General features: G+C 44.2%; 1 protein-coding gene across 3 annotated transcripts in view; it reads left to right on the plus strand.

The window, feature by feature from the left end:
• The window catches only part of EPHA4 (EPH receptor A4), a 142,694-nt gene that overhangs the window by 65,983 nt on the left and 57,556 nt on the right, over positions 1-19,155 (plus strand). For all 3 annotated transcript variants that reach the window (XM_026002072.2, XM_026002073.2, XM_072742180.1), the window contains exon 5: positions 15,738-16,076. In XM_026002072.2, coding sequence (XP_025857857.1) covers positions 15,738-16,076 — 339 coding nt within the window. The remainder of the gene's footprint in view (positions 1-15,737; positions 16,077-19,155) is intronic.

Consider the following 19,155-nt stretch of genomic DNA (forward strand, 5'->3'; position numbering starts at 1 on the left):
TCACCTTTAAAGGGACTGGGAGGAGACTTCAGATCCATCCCCAATTCGTGCTGAGATCGCACCCTCCAGAGCTTCTTTCCTAGCCAGAGAGGACACGAGGACAGCAGCAGTAAGATCCATGTTATAGTGATGCCCGGGTAACGTATCCGGCACTTTCAGGAAACCTTATCGCAGGGCTCGCATAATCACAAATCTAGAAAATAGACATTATCTTCATTGATAGACGAGGTAACTGCCAGCTCCGAGATGTTAAGGAACATGCCCAAGGCTCCCCCCAGCCTGGTGATAGAGTCGGACAACCAGAAGGCTCACATGGTCCCTGACCCCGGCAGGCTGTCTTGCCCACTCCCCCACGTCAAACACAAACTTCCTCCAGGAGGAAGGAGTATCCCAGGGTCAGCTTAGCGTACTGGGCACAGATTTTTCTCATTTTCTCTTGCTTCCGTAGAATACTTTGGATGGCCACAGATGTGTGACAAGCTCAGGTGCCAGACTTGTTCTTTGCCAAGGATCCTCATCCTATATCCCACGATGTGTGGTTAGAGTAATGGTCAGTCTCCTCCTATGTTACACTAACTGCCAACGTTTGTCCAGGTGTGGGATTTTAGGGCCTGGCAACAAACTCAGAGGGCAGGATTGGGGACGGACCGCGTGGTGGTGTCTGCAACTTAGGGTGTGCGGTCCACCGCCTGCTTTTCGTCCCGATAGAGCCTCCCCCAGGTTGGGGCTTGACTGTGTTACGAACCTCATAAAATTCATCTCTGGTGGCAAGGTGGCCTGGCTCTTGCTCCTAGTATTTTGAGTTTTGTGACTCCAATCTATCGGCCAGCCTTCCAGGGCCATGGGCCAATCACCTAACTACTGCCGCTTGCCACACGAGAGTTTCGGGAGACCCCAAAGGTGGCCACCTGTCTGGGTCACCGGAATGCTTTGCCGTGTGTATAAGTGTAGGAGCTGAGCCCTTGGAATTTTCATGTTTGTGTAGCAATAAATGGTTGGCTTTATCTCGAGGATACACGTGAAAGAAAAAAAAAAGAAAGAAAGTATGGATTTCAGCAATCAGGTGCACCCAAAAGTTTAAGAACTGGAGTAACTTTTGGATTTTTCACAGATTGCTTTCAGTAACATTAAGAGAGGAAGACTGGGGGCTTTTTGTACCATTGATAAAAGGTCCATGAAAACACCAAAGCGATAGGTGATCTTTTTCCTCCTGCTCCATTCTCTTGGAACTCCACCTACACTTCGCTGACTCAAGCTGTTTGTGTTATTCCAATGTTTATTGCATCCCTCCGACTGGAGTTAAGAGGAAGCCCGTGGCTGTTAACACCACAAAGTTCTGAGGTGGTTAAGCTGCTCCACGCCTCAGCTTACTCATCTGTCAAACGGGATTCTCACGGTCTACCTGCAGGGTTGTGTTAAGAGTTAAATAAGGGGCCCCTGGGTGGCTCAGCGGTTGAGCATCTGCCTTTGACTCGGGTCATGATTCCAGGGTCCTGAGATCGAGTCCCACATTGGTTTCCCCGCAGGGAGCCTGCTTCTCCCTCTGCCCGTGTGCTCTGCCTCTCTCTCTGTATGTCTCTCAGGAATAAATAAATAAAATCTTTAAAAAAAAGTAGAGTTAAATAAGAAAATATTTGTAAAGGTCTGGCCCATGGTAGGAACCTAGCAAATGTGTGTTCCCTTCTTGGATCCCCAGCTGGTCACTGCCTCCCCCAGACTAGCTCCACAGCACACGACCGGGGTGTCTGACTACCTTTCTGGGGTGCTTTTCTCATTTGACTGTGCAATTGAATTACCCCATGGCCACAGAGCACTCCACAATTTCTGGGGATGGGACTCAGGCATCAAGTATTTTTAAAAGTTGCCCCCATCATTGTGCCGTAAAGGCAAAATCGAGACCCCTTCTGTACAGAGTTTAAGTTCTTCATCTTTTTTAAAGAAAAGTAATAAGCGTTAACTACAGAGGACTCTTAAGATCTCCGCTGAGACAGGGATAGACAGGGAGGTGACCGTATTCTGCTCGTAGGTATACTGGTAAGTGAAGCAGCAGGATTACGATCTAGTCTAGCTTCCAGCGTGCGGTTCGGTCTAGATTTCTCCCATCCAGCGTTGTCCACCACCTTGGTCACCAGGCGCATGTGGCTCTAGAAGTTTAGAATGACTCACACCAAGTTTAAAACTTCAGTTTCTCACCTACGCTTGCCATGTCCCAAGCCTCCATAGGCACGTGCGGCTAGTGGTGACCACCTGGGCGGCCCCTGCCCGAGAGGACGTCTGCCGTCGCTGAGGGTTGTGTTGGACGGCGCGCAGGAGGCATGTCAAGGGAGAAGCCAGTGGGAGCTTCTCACAGAACCTCTTGGTCAAATCACCTGGCAGAGTGAGGGAAGCTCTTCCCCTCGCCTGGCCCCCAGCTCCATCCATGGGATGCTTTTGGCAAGAGGTGGGGGATGGAAAGGAACGTAAACATCAGGGATCCTTTCAAACTGATTCCAGCCTTTAATCAGTTCTTCCCAGTTGGTTAGGCCAGGTGACAAACCCAATTCCCTGGTGCTGACAGCCACGATAATCAGGCACCTTCCTTGTTCATTCTGCTGTCTTTGACCCCAGCCTTCTTATGCAGCCCCGCGTTCAGCGGGCGCTCACCGTGACGGCACACTAATGAAGAAATAAAACACACTCCCCGAGACTCATTCTTCTAGCCAAAGAGAGACTCTGCTCCACTGGTTCGTAAAATCAGGGTTTTGTTCACTTGGAGAACGATTAGACCAGGTGAATGCAAGCAGCACCAGCTAATTTAGAAGGAAACCCCCAGGAAGTCCTTCATACCCATCCACACGGCTTGAGAACTCCGAAGAATTAATTGCATAGTAAATAAACTTGATCTTTGGGAGGAGGAGGACTCTCCTGGAGCTTCTGGATTAGGGTTAGTGTAAACGGCTACCTGAGGAGTCAGCAGTGCTTGCAGAGAAGCATCGTGAATATTTTCAAGGGAATAATCCACACCAGTTAGAACAGAGGGTCTGAAAAATGCACCTTAAGCATGAATGAGTGTAGAAATATCATGGGAGTCGTCTGGGGTGGGGGGGCTGGTCTAGCAGAGGGCGGGCCTGGTGTTCTGCATCTCTGACAAGTGCCCAGAGGCTGCCGATGCTGCTGGTCTGTGGACCGTCCTCAGGAGGGAAGGATGCAGATCCTTCCTGATGGTTGGCAGGAGACGGAGACCCTCTTTCCCATGGCTGTTCTTTGGCTGAACAGGGACTCTAGGGAGATAGTTCAAGGGTTGTGAACCTTCTTCCCTTGATGCAAATGGAATATTCTTTTGTCTCCCAGAAGAAAACCCAAGCTGGCTCACAGTGACACGATCAGATGCACTCACTATGGAGTTTTGTATATTTGTTCGTATTTTCTTCTCGAGTCCCCACCAGGTTACTGCCTGAGAGTGGAGATGTCAGCCCTCACCTCAGACACATGCATCCATCCAGAAAGGTGACCGGGGTTCCTGTGACACCACCGGCGAGGCAGACACCAAGACCCCTCCGTACACAAAGATGCCATTTAAGCCGATGAAGACATTTTGATTTCATGAGTCATTTCTTAGGAGGGATTTGAATGTGATTTTTTTTTTTTTTAAGATTTTATTTCTTTATGAGAGAGAGAAAGAGAGAGCTCGAGCGAGTGCATGGAGAGGGGCAGAGGCAGAGGGAGAAGCAGACTCCCTGCTGAGCAGGGAGCCCAACGTGGGACTCAATCCCAGGACCCTGGGGTCATGACCTGAGCCAAAGGCAGACGCTCAACCAAATGAGCCCCCCCCCCCCCCCCAGACACCCCTGGATGTGATTTTTATTAATGAAATCAACATCTTTTAACTCTGCTAATAACCAGGCCCTCCCCTCTAGGCCCCTTTCACCTTCCGCTTACCTTTCTCTGGAGTCAGGAATGTGGTCTGACAATCAGCCGTGTTGGGAGAAGTCAACTGCATGCCTGAGCAGGAAGACTTTGATTACCTTAGTTATTTAGTTTCTTGTTCAGTGATTATAGTGAGAAAGGTCTTCATTCCCCGCACTGGGAGACTGAACCAATATAACAATTAAGGGAACTTGCTAACCCCTTATTGTGTTTCAAAACGCACTAGGAAAAAAAAAAAATGCCTTATAGAAGTAAATTGGCTTTGTATACCTAGAAAGCAATAACTAATTTGTTATTTTGCCACCTTTACTTCTGAGCACCATTACCAGGACGGTTTTCTGTATTTTTCAATTGGAAATCTGTCCTTGGGCTTTTGGGTACTCTTTATTTAACTTGTTGGATGAAACTTATTAGAACCTCCCTGATTGGAGCGCTCGGTAAATAAGAGATTATTATTTCAGATTGCCAACTTGAAGGGCCTCCACAAATCTGTCTCCAAGTAAACGGCCTTGAATAATTCAGTCAGCTGTGCCAAACAAACAAAGGGTGATTGATTGATACTTAGGCATGGCCTAAAATATTCCAAATTTGCAGCTTTTAAGACAATTCATGCTGGAGGAGCTTGTAGCTAATGAGGGCAAATTTACCAAGATCTATGACTAAAGGTCCTGATTTGAAAAAGCTTTCTGCAGGTTTGGGTTATGGAGAAATTGGAATAGCTTAGCGCCAAACAGCAAACATCACTTACTTTGTCTTTACATTTTGCCTTTTCTAATTGAATTTAGTGCACCACCGTATTTCCTCCAGAAAGTGTATTGTTTTAAAATTACCATTTCAGTTCTATTACTCAAAGCCCTCACTTCTAATGCTTTCTGACAGTTATCAACATAATGAACCATAATGAAATGATGAGCAATCTTCAGTGGAAACCCAATGTGGATCCCAGTGGTGCTGTGTGACTGTGTTGTTAAAATTTGAATGCAAATTAAAATAACATCGTCCTTACTTGTTTCCAAGGTCAGGAGAAGAGAGACACTTTTTTTTTTTTTAAAGTGCTTTAATTTTGGAAATCTCACATCCATTTTCAAACAAGCCCTTGAAGGCGCTACTGATGTTTAGTTCAGTTCTCTGCCCCAAAGATTTATATGCCTAACAGTCTGGCTAAGGGATTTTGGGAGGGATGTCTAGCATGAGTCTTTGATGTATAAACCATAGCATAAAAGGCAGCCTTCGGTTTCAAGGAAACTACTTTTTTTTTTTTTTTTTTGCACCCAAAAGCGTTATATCTCTTTTTGCTCTAGAGCTTCAGGTAACTAATAATATAATGATGGGAGGAAGGACATTCTGTGAAATGGATCGATGAAAGTATACTTAGCTCCAGTGAGAGACTAGTTGGTACAAGAGTGAGAACAAAGGCCAGGGATTCCTAAAGTTTTGTTAATCGGATTGTCTCAGGAGATCCATTGGTTGATCTCTAACTATATCACATTTTATCATCCATGTAATCAATCATTTTTGTGAATATATTTTTATGAAAATCTTTGGATCCAAGATTTACAGGGGAATCTGTTATATCATTTATCACATTTGTAATGTGAGAGTGTGATTTCATACTACATCCCATTTGTCATGGTATAAAAACCCAGATTGAGACACCCCCACCCCCACGCCCCACAGATTCTGTGACAGGGTTTTCAGTTCAGAATGTATGGTCTTGCTGCCTGGTAATCCCCTGATAAGCTGGTTAATATGACTGCCCCGGACCGTACCGAACAGATAAGAGTAATCAAAGATTTCAATGATTTGGATGCAGTCCTCAACAGGTTCCCTTTTTAGAAACTTCTTTGGTTAGATCTCAATAGTTCAGAGTCTGACATCAGCTAGTAAGTAACTCACATCCTTGTCCTTTCCTTTCTGATTGTCTTTCAGTATTTTAACGACTGATAGAAAAAAAAAAAAGCACCTCTGGAGACACCAAGTGCATGACTCTTGTCCAAATACAGGGACACAGGGGAAAAGATCACCAAGCAAAGCTTACTGGAAGGGTTTGGATGGATCCCCAGCTGATCACTTGCCATTTGGTTGTAAACTTTTTAGAAAGCTTCAGTATATTTAATAGGGATCAGCTATCATCTCACAGAATTATTGGTTTGTATTTATTTATTTTTAAAGGATTTACTTATTTATTTGAGAGAGATAGAGAGTACAAACAGGGCAAAGGGCAGAGGGAGAGGGAGAGAAAGAACCTCAAGCGGACTCCCTGCTGAGTGGGCTGACACAGGGCTCCGTCCCAGGACTCTGAGATCCTGGTCCAGGCCATAAATAACTGACTGAGCCACCCAGGTGCCCAGAGTTACTTGTCTTAAAGCGATGCTATTGTAACCTTCTCTTTACCCTCCAAACTACTTCTCACTTCATACAGATACACAGTCCACTGTGGGCATTTTATAGGGACTAATAGTATCATGGGGATTTACCTGGAAGTTACATAGGTTTGAAGAACACCGACGGATGCCCAAGTGAAAGGCGTCACTAATCTGCCAATGCCATTTAGCCAGGTTGTTGCAATTTTTCCACCACCATGAATAATTAAGAGTGGCTTGTTATCAACTGAGCACTGTCATTTCTGGATAACATTTTTGACACTATTCATGGAAGTCATACAGTGGTTGTGCACAGCATGCTTCTTTGAAACAGGGTCAATTATACATTTTGCTGAGATCCCCTGGGGTGAGAACTGGTTACCTTCTTTGCTACCAGCATTTTGATTTTCCGCCCATGGTTGACTCTTGTTCTCTGTCCTACCTACAGCTAAGCGGAAGATGAGCTGAGAGAAGAGTCTCATTGCAGAGATACGACTGCCCCCCTTCCCCCCATGCCCTCCGTCCTCCTGTGTCCTCCCAGCCAGGGAAAGCCTTTAACAAAAACTCCTAATTACCCTCTTCAGTGGAATTGAGAGAGAAGTTACCAGAGAGAGAGGGAACTCATTTAAGACACATGCAGCAACCAGGAAATAATGCCAGCAGACTTCAGCATGACAGACAAGGAGGCTAGGAGATGTGTGGACTTGAGGGTGAGGTGGGAAAGTGAGGAACATTCCCCCCAAAATTCAGAGTTGTGCTTTTTTCCGCCCCCCCTCAGATTGCTTATATCATTCTGACAGGGGCCCTTATAGCCTCAGAATCAGGCATTCTGATCATCATAGCTTTGCACACTTGGGTTGTGTTAATTCCGGCGACTTGCTTAGCTTCTCTTATCTTCCTTTTGGTCATCAGATTGCAGAGGCTAATAAATACTTTTCATCAGATTTTATTATGAGGGTTAAATCAGATAAATAAAGTATGAAAAACTGCTTTGCAAGAAGAATCCATCAATTCACAGGCTAGCTAATTCTAAAGCTAGTTGTGAAAGAAAAAAAATCACTTTTCACGGTCTTCCATGTTACAGCTTCCTCAAGGCTGAGAGTTTACTTTAAAAAGTACTTCAGCCATAAACTAGTCATCTTAAAATAAATAAACCCAAACCTCAATTTACCCAGAAAAGATGAAGGTTCCTGGAGAGGAGGACGATAAAATAGATACATCAGAAGAATAGGTAGTGGCAAAATTGCAGCAAGAAGCTATCTTGATAAGAAGCCAAGAATTTTTTCATGGAGCAATAAGTGATTGATGCCTCCAAGTGGTTTTGTTTTTTAATAATGGGCAGTTATGCTTTGGCTCTCTTCATCATTAAAACACATAAACTGCCACGAGCAAAGGTTATGCTCTGTCCATCGATCTCAGAAGGGGGGTCCCTGAGCAGCCGCCTTGATGTAAACTAACCCACAGCAGCAAGGAGAGAGAGAGAGCAATTAATGGTGGCAACATATACAACTGTCCAGGGAGGAAGCATGGGCTTCATTTCTGTCAAAACCTACACACCCCAACTGTTGACTCTGCCTTTACAGCCTGTCTTTCAGCTGGAGAGAGATTAGCATAGGCTTATCTGAAGGGTTGGAGGGTTTTACAGCTAAGGCCCTGGAGTATTATTGACAATCTAAAAGTTGTACATGATTAATGAAGCCTTATGAAGTGGAACTTGAGACCCACGGTGCCTCTTCCTCAGAAGATCTGTCTTGTACCAGTTGCCTTGGCATTTTTGTAGGGTGACAGTACTAGCATTTGAAGAAATTGATCATTTCAGAGTCAGGTTTCTGCCCATGCTCTTGGGGAATGTTTCTTTCCACATCCAGAATTAATTTCATGGCTCAGACATTGAATTTTAAAATGGTGATTAAAAATCAGTTAAGTATTAAATGCCTGTGATAGCTCTGGAAGCCACTCTTTACAGGAGCCCAGCTACTTTGGTTTTGTATCAACTATCTCGTTGATTGGGTTGCAGACTTAAATTTTTTCAACCTTCTAGCCTGTGATTGTCTTTTTTTTTTTTTTTTTAATACGCTTTCACAACACACACAAGTGCAATGGTGGTGTGGTGGTGATGCTTCTGAGGAATGAGCTGGGATGGGTTAAGGGATCATCCATGAATTCATTTATTTATCCAGCAGGCTCTTAATGAGTATCTGCTGGATGTTTGGCATCTTCCTAAGGGCTAGGGAGACTCCCATGAACCAGAAAAAGAAAAATATTTCTTTTCTAATGGGAATAGAAGCAATAAATAAGAGGACTGAAAATTCTCACAAGAAGGAGAAAAGACAAGATGATGCGATTGTGCACAGTGGAGGAAAGGGGGGCATTTCACTTTGCATGGAGTAGTCAGCTGGGAGGAGATAGGATTTGAGCTGAGACCTCAGGGAGGAAGGCTGCAGGTATTGAAAAAGCCAAGCGAGAGAATTCCTGCTAGGGCTACCAAGTCTAAAATCTATAAGTTGCGCGTCTTAGAGTTATACTAATAATGGATATGTTTTTTAAGTATTTTATTTATTTGAGAGAGCATGCGTGTGAGTGGGGGGAGGGGCAGAGGGAGAGAGAGAATCCCATCAGACTCCCCAGTGAACTCCATGGAGCCCCACACGGGGCTTGATCCCATGACCCTGAGCTCATGACCTGAGCCGAAGTTAAGAGTTGGAGGCTTAACCAACTGAGCCACCCGGGTGCCCCAATAATGGGTACTTTCATCTGATTTCTTTCTCCCCTTGGCTCCCAGAGTCTGCTAGCACTTGCACAGTTGTTATAAGAAATAGCAATTTCAGGCTGATGTGGCATGTGAGACCACGTGTCTGTTTGGATCTAAACCCTCCGCAGAACCCACTTCTAAGCTGCGGTGATCACAACATCCACCATTTTGCTTTTCATCTTTTGCTGAAATTCTAGCTGCTTTCTCTAAGAATGAAAAAGTGCTTTTAATGGGACTTATGAGTTGGGGGTGGGGTACATAGGGAGCACTTGTTTAACCTTGACTTTCTATGGAATGGGCCATACCAAACTCCTCCTTCACATCGGAGGCATTTAGGACTTGGGGCTCGGTGTTGGCTGGTCCCTTTTCAATGGAGTTATTAAGTGAGGCCCCTACAGATTTCATGGGGATGTGTTGACATTGGCTCTCCTGAATGGGGCTGCTTTAAATCCCGACATCAGCCAGTAAGTGTGTTCCCTAAATTACGCAGGAATTATACTTTAGTCTGATACACGGGAGGGAAGCAGTAAGATTTGTAGAATTATTGACATTTTCTCTTATACCTAGAATATCTCTCTTCTAAATGTCACATTCACTCAGCTTCTCTGGTTAGTATGAGCTTTATCTCTGGAAGCTTGTCTTTTCCCCAAAGAGAGCATATGATGGGTTAAGGAAGACCAAGATTCCTTTTATGATATCACATGGTAGGATATCCTATGATATGATATGAGAGTCATTTGCTTTTGCTGTAATTTAGCAAGAGCTTCTTTGGGACTTCATACTGTCAAACTTTTGTCAACTGAATGCATCTTGACATCCCACCAGAAAATAATAATTACCCATCGTAGCACCTTTCACCAGCACCTGCTGTGCCAGAGAGAAAGTATTTCACACCAGTGAAGCAAATGGATGTTCATTCAATTTATCCACAGTGGCAGGAAATACAGTGCCCATTTCTTTCAGAGCACTGAGAAACTCAAGAAATAGGCCGTAATATTTCACATATTTTATTTCTTCCTGAGCCCATGAAGGTAGATGTAACTTCTACCTTAGAAGTCAGGGCCGTATGAAGGTGTAAATCAGAGGTTCCTGGATGGAGCTGCCTAGATAGCTCGGTGTGCTGGAAGTCCCTAGAATTAATGGGCCAAATTTTGAGGCTTCCTCTGAGCATCTTTTTGAGGGGAGGGTACGTTGCCCCCCCACAAAGTCTGTGTAGCTGGGGTTGGCAAACTATGGCCCGAAGACCAAATTCAACTGCCCCCAGGTTTTACAAATACAATTTTCTTGGGGACACAGTCACATCCAGGTATTTCCACTTCGTCTCTGACTGCTTTCTCAGTACAGTGAAGAGTAGAATCGTTGCTGGAGAGAACATATGGCCCATAAAGCCTGAAATATTGACTCTCCATCCAGCCCTTTACAGAGAAAATTTTGTTGAATGCTGCTGTAAAGGATTTGTAGGTTAAGGATTATTGCATTTGACTCTTGGTTCTGGTAGCAGAGCTATTATCTCTTCCACTAAATTATATTTAAAATGTGAAGGGCATCCCAAGCATGAGAAATTTAAAGTAGTTTGGCTTGCTAGCCCCATTGTTGGAGACAGAGAGGGATTTTATTTTATTTTATTTTATTTTATTTTATTTTATTTTATTTTATTTATTTTATTTTATTTTATTTTATTTTATTTTATTTTATTTTATTTTATTTATTTTTTTCAGAGAGGGATTTTAATGTGTGAATTCCAAAGAAGAAAAAAAAATGTAAAGGAGGGACATTTATTTCTCTTTATATACCTTCAGCATTTGATTGATTGGTATTGAAAGATGTCTTAATTTTTATGATAAAAATAAAATGTGAAGGAAAACTGTGGTTCTGCAAAGGCCTTATTCAGGGAAATACCAGCCTACCTTTGAAAATGTGAAAATTAACTTTTGTTCAGATACAAAATTTTCCACGGCTTTAAACCTGAATCCCCGGGAACCAAGATGGGGAAAGAAAGTTGTAATAACCAATCCTCGGTTAACAAAACTTTGATTGACAGGGCCCACATTTTTTTTTTTCATTTTATTTATTTGTTTAAGATTTTATTTGTAAGTAATCCCTACATCCAAAGCGGGGCCCGAACTTAGAACCCTGAGATGAAGAGTCGTATGCTCTATCAACTGAGCCAGGTGGGTGCCCCATGGAGCCCACATTTTACACTCCCAGCCACCGTGGCTGGTAATGGAGCTCTAAAAATGATGAGCACAAGCAGAAAGCCTGCTCTATACCTCCTGTGTTCACCATATTTAGCTTCCTTTAGTCTTTTCCTTCCCTCTGATTTCCTGCCCTTTCCTTTTTCGCTTATCCAGGGTAGCATCAAAATGAAGCATTTCCCTCTGTCTTCAAGAGCAGGTGACAAATACTCAGTAAGTGCCTTTGAATAAATGAAAGAGTCCACTAGTCCCTCCCAACAGGAGTAACCACTGAGATATGATAAGTAGCCCTATTGAGTTTTTCCAAAGTATTTTTAAATTCTAGAAAAGGGAAACTTGATTTAAACTAGGTACATTGAGATTCTCCCTTCCAGAGCTTAATGCTAATGAGTCTGGAGTATTCCAGCTTTAGCTCAGAGGAGGCTGTATTCATTTACACACCGTAGGTAGCGGGCCTCAGATGCATCGGAGGATTTGGTTCATTTTCTGTCTAGTGATTCATTCATTTGCTGGCTCCTGAAACATTTGTTGAGCTTGCTCTGAACGGGGAATCAGGGTAGACCCTGGGAAATGGGGAAGACATGGGCTCTCTTGAGGAGCACACAGACTGGTGGTGGTGATATAAATGGATATGCTGTGTTTGTCTGTGTAGCAAGACACCATCTCATGTTCCCAACGGAGTGAGACATAGAAAGAAAGGTGACCTGTAATGTGGAGCAGTCCCATCCTAACCAGGGTTGCAGCCAGTCCTATATAGGCTAGTACTGAGGACTCTGGGGAAGGATGAAATCCTGCCACGTGCATGACCTGTAAGCTACCTGACCCCCTACGCTCACTAGATATGATCTCAATATGGCGACTAGAAAACTTAAACAAATGGTATGCTTATCCCATTTTGTTCTGAATCTTCTTTAAAAACAAAAAAAAGATTTTATTTATTTATTCATGAGACAGAGAGAGAGTGAGGCAGAGACACAGGCAAAGGGAGAAGCAGGCTCCCTGCGGGGACCCTGATGTGGAACTCGATCCCAAGACCCTGGGATGACCCCCTGAGCCGAAGGCTCAACCACTGAGCCACCCAGGTGCCCCCACCCCCTTTGTTCTAGATCTCATACTTGTAATTGGAGATTTCCTTGCAGGTGGGCATATTTCTGATAGGAAAGGCACAATCACTTGTCAGAAATTTATTGGTTCCCAAATACCCAGATAAACTACTTACATAAACAGAGGATAGGATAATCGGAGAGTTAAGTTTTTCCCTCCTGGATTCCTTGTATTTACTGAGAGAGCCGTGATACTCAAAAGGCTGTTTCTTCTCATGATTGCCATTTGGACAGGCCATGGTTTTAAGGTGCTGCTAATTCATGTGAAAGTATGACTGTGGGGCCTAACTGGACTTTGGGTTGTATTTAAGTGTGTACTTTTCTTGTACTTTACTGTCTGTTCTGAGAAAAAGACGGCCCCTCCTCATAAATGGAAATGTACTGGGATCCCTGGGTGGCGCAGCGGTTTGGCGCCTGCCTTTGGCCCAGGGCGCGATCCTGGAGACCCGGGATCGAATCCCACATCGGGCTCCCGGTGCATGGAGCCTGCTTCTCCCTCTGCCTGTGTCTCTGCCTCTCTCTCTCTCTCTCTGTGTGTGACTGTCATAAATAAAAAATAAAAAAATTAGAATTAAAAAAAAAAAAAAAAAAAAAGGAAATGTACTTACTGTCTTTTAATTGACATGAGTTAAAAAAAAAAAAAAAAAGAAAGAAAGAAAGCCACGATCCTGCAAATAAAATACAACCACTGTTGTTATTTTAATTTCTAAAGCATGAGCGCTTTCCCAGGCCTTTGCAGAACACCATTATAAACCTACTGGGTGTTTTTTTTTTTTTTTTATATCTGCCACCTGCCCCCCCAAAAAAACCCCACAAAACAAAACTCTGCTATAGTCCAGTTTTTAAGCCCATATAACATCATTCTCTGTGGCAGCAACGCAGAAAACGTGCTCATGGGACATCACTGAACTTGAACTTGCCTCGTCTTCTCTCTTCCCTTTGGCATCTACCCCAGGGTCATCCTGGAGAACCACTGCCCAAGGGAAGAAGGCTGTTCAGGCTAACACTTGTTTCTGGTCCAGCCCTCCATGTTGAAATCCTTTGGCATCTTCTTTTTGTGTTGTTGTTATTGTTTGTTTTTTGTTTTGTTTTTTTTTTTCCTCCACGGAGCAGTGTCGTGTCCCGGAGTCCTGTGACCATTTCCTTTTCTGCTCCATTTCTTCTCCATGTAGACACCGCTGTGCCCTGTCCTACATACTAATTACTGACTTTCTGCTTCTGCATTGCCTGATTCATTGTGTCACATTTTCCCATGTGAAAGTGGACCAGGAACCTTGGCAAGGAGGTTAATGGCTTTAAGAGTCACTCGTATTTAACCCTGGAAGCTACAGAGGAATAAGAACCGGGGCCTGACCCATTTTACAATCCAAGCTGAGGTCGGCTCTAGTGACCCAGCTGACGGATTGCACCATGGTGGCCGCATCGGTAGGCTTCAGCAGGATTGGAAACGCGACTTCCCTCCTCCTACCTTCACATCTCAAACTTTGGCTGAAACTTCCAATTTTGTTGTTGTTATACCTTCAATGCGGGCCACATAAGGGAGTGGAGGTAACCCCCAGAGGGAGAGTTGGTACTTCTGGGTTTTAGTCCGATTCAGTCCCTAATTAAATTGCATCATGTTTCAGTATTAGCAGGTCCACTTACTGGATCTCAGTGCCCACAATGAGGCGATTTAACCGAATGATCTTTAACATCCTCTCTGGCTCCAAGACACTGTGATTTTAAATAACTGTGTTCGTTTATTCAGAAGCCATTTATTTATCTTTATTATGGTCCAGTCAATGTGTTAAGGACCGTAGCCGTAAATTAGAAGCCTAAACAAGAAAGACACTTGGCGTTTTCCTCCTGCAGACATCTGTGGGGGGTAATCTTCCTTTTAAACACACATTTTACAACACTGGATGGGGAGCAGATCTCCAAATTAAGAGAGATTGTTGGTAATTCGTCTAAGGGGGAGATTGGGAGGACCTGCCTGCTTTGTGAGAGCCTTCAAGTAAGTTGCATGAAGAGAAACGGAGGCTGGATCACCCTTGTTCAGAGTTACTACCAAATACTTTAAATCACTCATCAGCAGGAGCTAAGTAATAAATATTGAGTATGACTCCTGATTAATGGGTTACCTCTTTTCAATTCTCTCTCAATGGCTACTTTGGAACAACACATTCCATTATGGTTGACTAGCTAAAGCTTCTTCCCGGTTATACAGGCCTCCAGTTAGCTTCCCTTTCCTAGGGAGCACAAAACATTCCCCTCAAAGCAGTCACTGCACATAAATTAGAAATAGAATAGATACAGGGAGCAAGAAAGCCTACATTTTCATTAAAACGCACCGTATTTTTTTTCTTGAAAGACCAAAATGGGAAAGAGGAAGGAAAAAGAGAGGGCTTTCCGAGCATTCCACTGAGTAGGTATTTTTCATCAGAGGGAGCAGGTGTCTTTGCCTTTGGAAGTGGCTCAGACCTAACCCTCCTTTCTCCCCACCCGATTTCTTCTCCTTAGAGGCAGCTTGTGTTAGAACTTCTTGGTATGTGAAGACAAATCTATAGCAAGGAGCAAGAGGATTCAGCATGGCTCTCTGGTCTTGTTTTTTTTTTTTTATTACTATCTTTAAAACCAACCACAATGTTGCTTGCAGTCAGTTGTTCTCTTTCAAAACAGCCACCACCACCATTCGTGTTTCATAAACTCTTTGATGTCGGTGGGAATGAGTATGCTTAAAAGGGCCTGGTGCAGCCTGGGGTAGCTGAAGGCAGGACGCGGGGCCTGAGAGCCTTTGCACAATCTCCGCCTCAAGTTGGGCTCTCCCAACAACTCTACCTTTGACATCTCTGCAACCAGGTCTCACCAGTTCCTACTAATTACCTGTAAAGACCTGAATTTTCAACTGCTGTGTTGACCCGAAGAGGCATATCTATACAATTCAGTTAATTTTATTCCATCTTGAGGACATGCTGTGCTTAGAAGCCGTGATTCATCTTCAAAAGTGGTACATAACTATTACTTTACCAGAGTCCCACAATAGCCCTGGGAACTAGAATCACATTCATATGCCTGTTTTCAGATGATGAGATAAAAACTAGATAAGTTCTGGTATTTTCCTGCTGCTTCAAAGAGAAGCCTGCACTCGAAACCCATTTGATGTAGAGATGCACGACATCACCCGGTGGCAATCAGTGCTCCTGTTGTTCACACAGGACTGAGAATGACATACAGGCAGCCTTCCTTCATATTGTTCTTTTACAAGATCTGTTCTGCTGGCTCGATTTGCTTTCTGCTTTCTTTGCCACATGGGCCCACCTTACTTCCTGGAGCTCCAGAGAATAATATAAACTCTGAGACATTCCAAAAGGATAGCTTAAGTTCTTGGTGTGATAATGTATGTGTGTGTGTGTGTGTTTTTTTTTTTTTCTTTTTCTAGGCCCACCGTCTGCTCCCCTCAACCTGATTTCAAATGTCAACGAGACTTCGGTGAATTTGGAATGGAGCAGTCCCCAGAACACAGGTGGCCGCCAGGATATTTCCTACAACGTGGTGTGCAAGAAATGTGGAGCTGGTGATTCCAGCAAGTGCCGACCCTGTGGAAGTGGGGTCCACTATACCCCACAGCAGAATGGCCTGAAGACCACCAAAGTTTCCATCACTGACCTCCTGGCTCACACCAATTACACCTTCGAAATCTGGGCGGTGAATGGAGTGTCCAAGTACAACCCCAGCCCAGACCAATCAGTGTCCGTCACTGTGACGACCAACCAAGCAGGTAGGAATCGGATCTACTTTATTCTATTATACTAATAAATATAGAGAAGGGGTTTATGTTGCTGTCCATGAATGATATTAACGTTCTACAACTGAAGTAAAACCACATGGATCTAATTATAAATCTGTGAGCTGCTTTGTAATACAGAAGATGCTTAGAAGAATGTTCATTCGTTCAGCAAATATTTTTTTGGACCTCAACTGCAAAGCATGACCTATACTAAGTGGTGATGATTAAATGAGATTAAGAGACGGTGCCTGATTGCAAGGAGATGACAGTGTAGGGAGCTGAGTCGCTGCATGTTGGACTTCCCTCGTAAGGGAGTCCTATCAGCCATTTTAATCACAGGGTCTATGGTTGGACATCAGAGCATTTGTTGGCTTATTTTGGATTCTAAAATAGATTTTAATCAGTGCAGACTGCTGTATGGACCTTTGCTGCCTTTTCCAGCAGAAGCATTGGTGGCTGTAGTTTTGATCTTGTTTGGTATTTTAGAATTTGAAAAATTTATACGGACCTCTTCTAGAACCATCCTGTAAATCCGTGAACAGTTGAATAGTTTCATGGGCGCTCTGTGTGGTTTGACAACATTTTCCTGAAAACGCTTACTCGTTTTACAGCCACTTCCATAGTTGAATCCACAACTGGCACATGGGGGAGGATCCATTTCGGGGATCACTTTCCTCTTCTAATTCCATAGACTTGAAACGTTCTCTGGTCATGAAGAGTTTCTGCTGAGTGAATCGCAGAACCGTTACCAAGTCTTGAATGTTGGGTGTTTCGAAGTGCAGATGGGAATCTGTATTTCTAGGCTCCAGCTCCTGCGCCCCTCACTCCCATCTCTTCCCCTGAAAACGTTTCTAGGCTTTCTCTCGTGCTCGTTTTCCATCCTGGATCTCTGCCACCTGCTTCACATTGCTGGCTCCCCATTATTTATTTCTGGTGAGTTAAGGGGGGCGGGGGGGCGCAGAAGAAAAGAACTGTGGTTTGTTCTTTCATGAGGCTCTTAAGAACAACAAACTTCGCCGGAAAGGGATTATAAATTGCCCAGCCGTCCCATCCCCTCTCACTGCACTTCTCTCTTAAATGAATGTCTCAGTAAGTGCACTTCGTAGTTAAATATGTCTGTATTAATTGATCCTATAGTGCAAAGTATTCCAGTGTCCCAATCCAACGTCATTATTTTTCCGCTTTGCCCTGAACTCTCTCTAGAATAAATACGAAGTTACGACTCGGGCAGGGTTTTAAACTGGAGCTAGAATGGCAAATGCTACCGGAAGGCGGCCTTGACTCTACAAATGCGACCAGCCTTTGAAAATATGTGGTGTGAACAGATCATCTGGTTACGCTTTTGTCTCTTATTTCCGCACTTTTGGGCGGTGAACGCTGCTGGTGGGAATCGGTCTTATTTTTCTACAAAGACTGGTATGATTTAGGAGCTTTTGATAGCATCACAAGTACTCTGTCTTTGCCCAGCCTTTTATTAGTTCTTTTTCGGAAATATAGCCCATAGATCTCAGGGAGTGGGTGGGTGCTACTAGTATCTCTGAGTTAGAGCGGAGCCAACCTCTCTGCCCTCTCGGGGGAATCTGGTTTATGATTCAATCAATATTCTTATGTTCAGCCTGATGTACTTACCCCCCAACACGTCCCTACTTCGTGTTCTTAACTGATTTAAAAGTAGGAAGAGGCTTCAGCTGTACAAGGTGAAGTCATTCTCTTTGGCAGAGAATGGCCTCTGGGAGACAGGCTGAGGACAGGCTTGGCGCCCACTGATTTGGGGGTGGGGGGGGACAGCGATGACTCTCCATATCCAAGGATTCGAGCCGAGGCATTATGTCTGCTCCTCCCAGGCCAGAAGGCCCAAGGAGCACAAAAAAAGACAAAATCCTCCAAAAGAAGAAAATGTGCAAAAGCCTTCTGAGAGAGGCAGGGTGGGGGGTGGAGGAGACCAAGTTTTATTGAAATTTTTATTGTAACTCTTCTAGATCTAACAGAAAGGTGGACAGGGGAATTCCTCTGACACAATGAGGTTTTCTCAGCCATGGCGAGGGATCCTGCCAGGAGGTTTGCTGAACAGGACAAATTCCAGCTCCCTATTTTAATTTTCATGAAGGGTAATACTGGGAAGCTGTTCAAAATTAAAAATAAATCTTTCAACAAGGAGACCTCCTAGGTGGCCGGCCGGAAAGCTTCCTCTTAGCAGAGGGTTGCACATGCGCGCGGCGCTGCCTCATTATCCTACCATGATTCGGGGTTCAACTAATTCAGTATCAGCAGAGTAGTTTATCTTTGATGAACAAACCCTTTCCTCCTGGTGGGGCAAATTAATAGTGGAGGCCAAAATTCTGGGTGAATGTGGCAACCATAAACTCTATCAAAGCTCCCCTACCCATATTTATTTACATACCCACAATTATGTTCTAACTGCCTTTGTTCCTATCACGGCATTAAACTGAATTCCTTAGGGACCTCAGTAGGCAAAGACGGGGGACTCTGGAGGGACTACCTAGGGGGAATGGATGTCAGCGTTACCACCTGAGAGCCACAGTTTCCTGGCCCTCTGGTTTTGCCCTGGTTCCGTAGGGTTCTTTCCCTCAGTAACTTATTAAACCAAGAGACACAAACCCTCCTGGGATCCCTGGTTTTATCACCACCACCTCTGAGACGCTCACGGCTGGACGGGTTCCTGAAGGTGACCTGACTCACCCAAGCTAATGTCTGGGCCAGCACCTGAAACCGGGAAGCACCCTCCCTGCTCCTGAAAGGACAAAGTTGCTTTCTTTTACAATCATCAGATAATTAGTGGCATCCGTGTATTCAGGTTGGTGTTCTCTCCCCATGGGGAAACCAGACCTCGAGTGTCTGGGCACGGAAATGGATGGTTGACGGGGCTTTGATCATTTCAGTTGTGGAATGTGGTGTGAATGGGCCCGTGTTCTCACGTAGTTATTTAAGCCATTCGAACCCAAATCTACTTGCGGAGGTCTTAAGGGGTAAATAAGGCGCTTTTCCTCCCCTCCCCAATTGAGTTCAAACCCAATTGACACTTTGACACTGGAGCCAGGACAAAGGGAAC

Source organism: Vulpes vulpes, chromosome 16 (assembly GCF_048418805.1).
Source record: "Vulpes vulpes isolate BD-2025 chromosome 16, VulVul3, whole genome shotgun sequence".
Classification (NCBI taxonomy): domain Eukaryota; kingdom Metazoa; phylum Chordata; class Mammalia; order Carnivora; family Canidae; genus Vulpes; species Vulpes vulpes.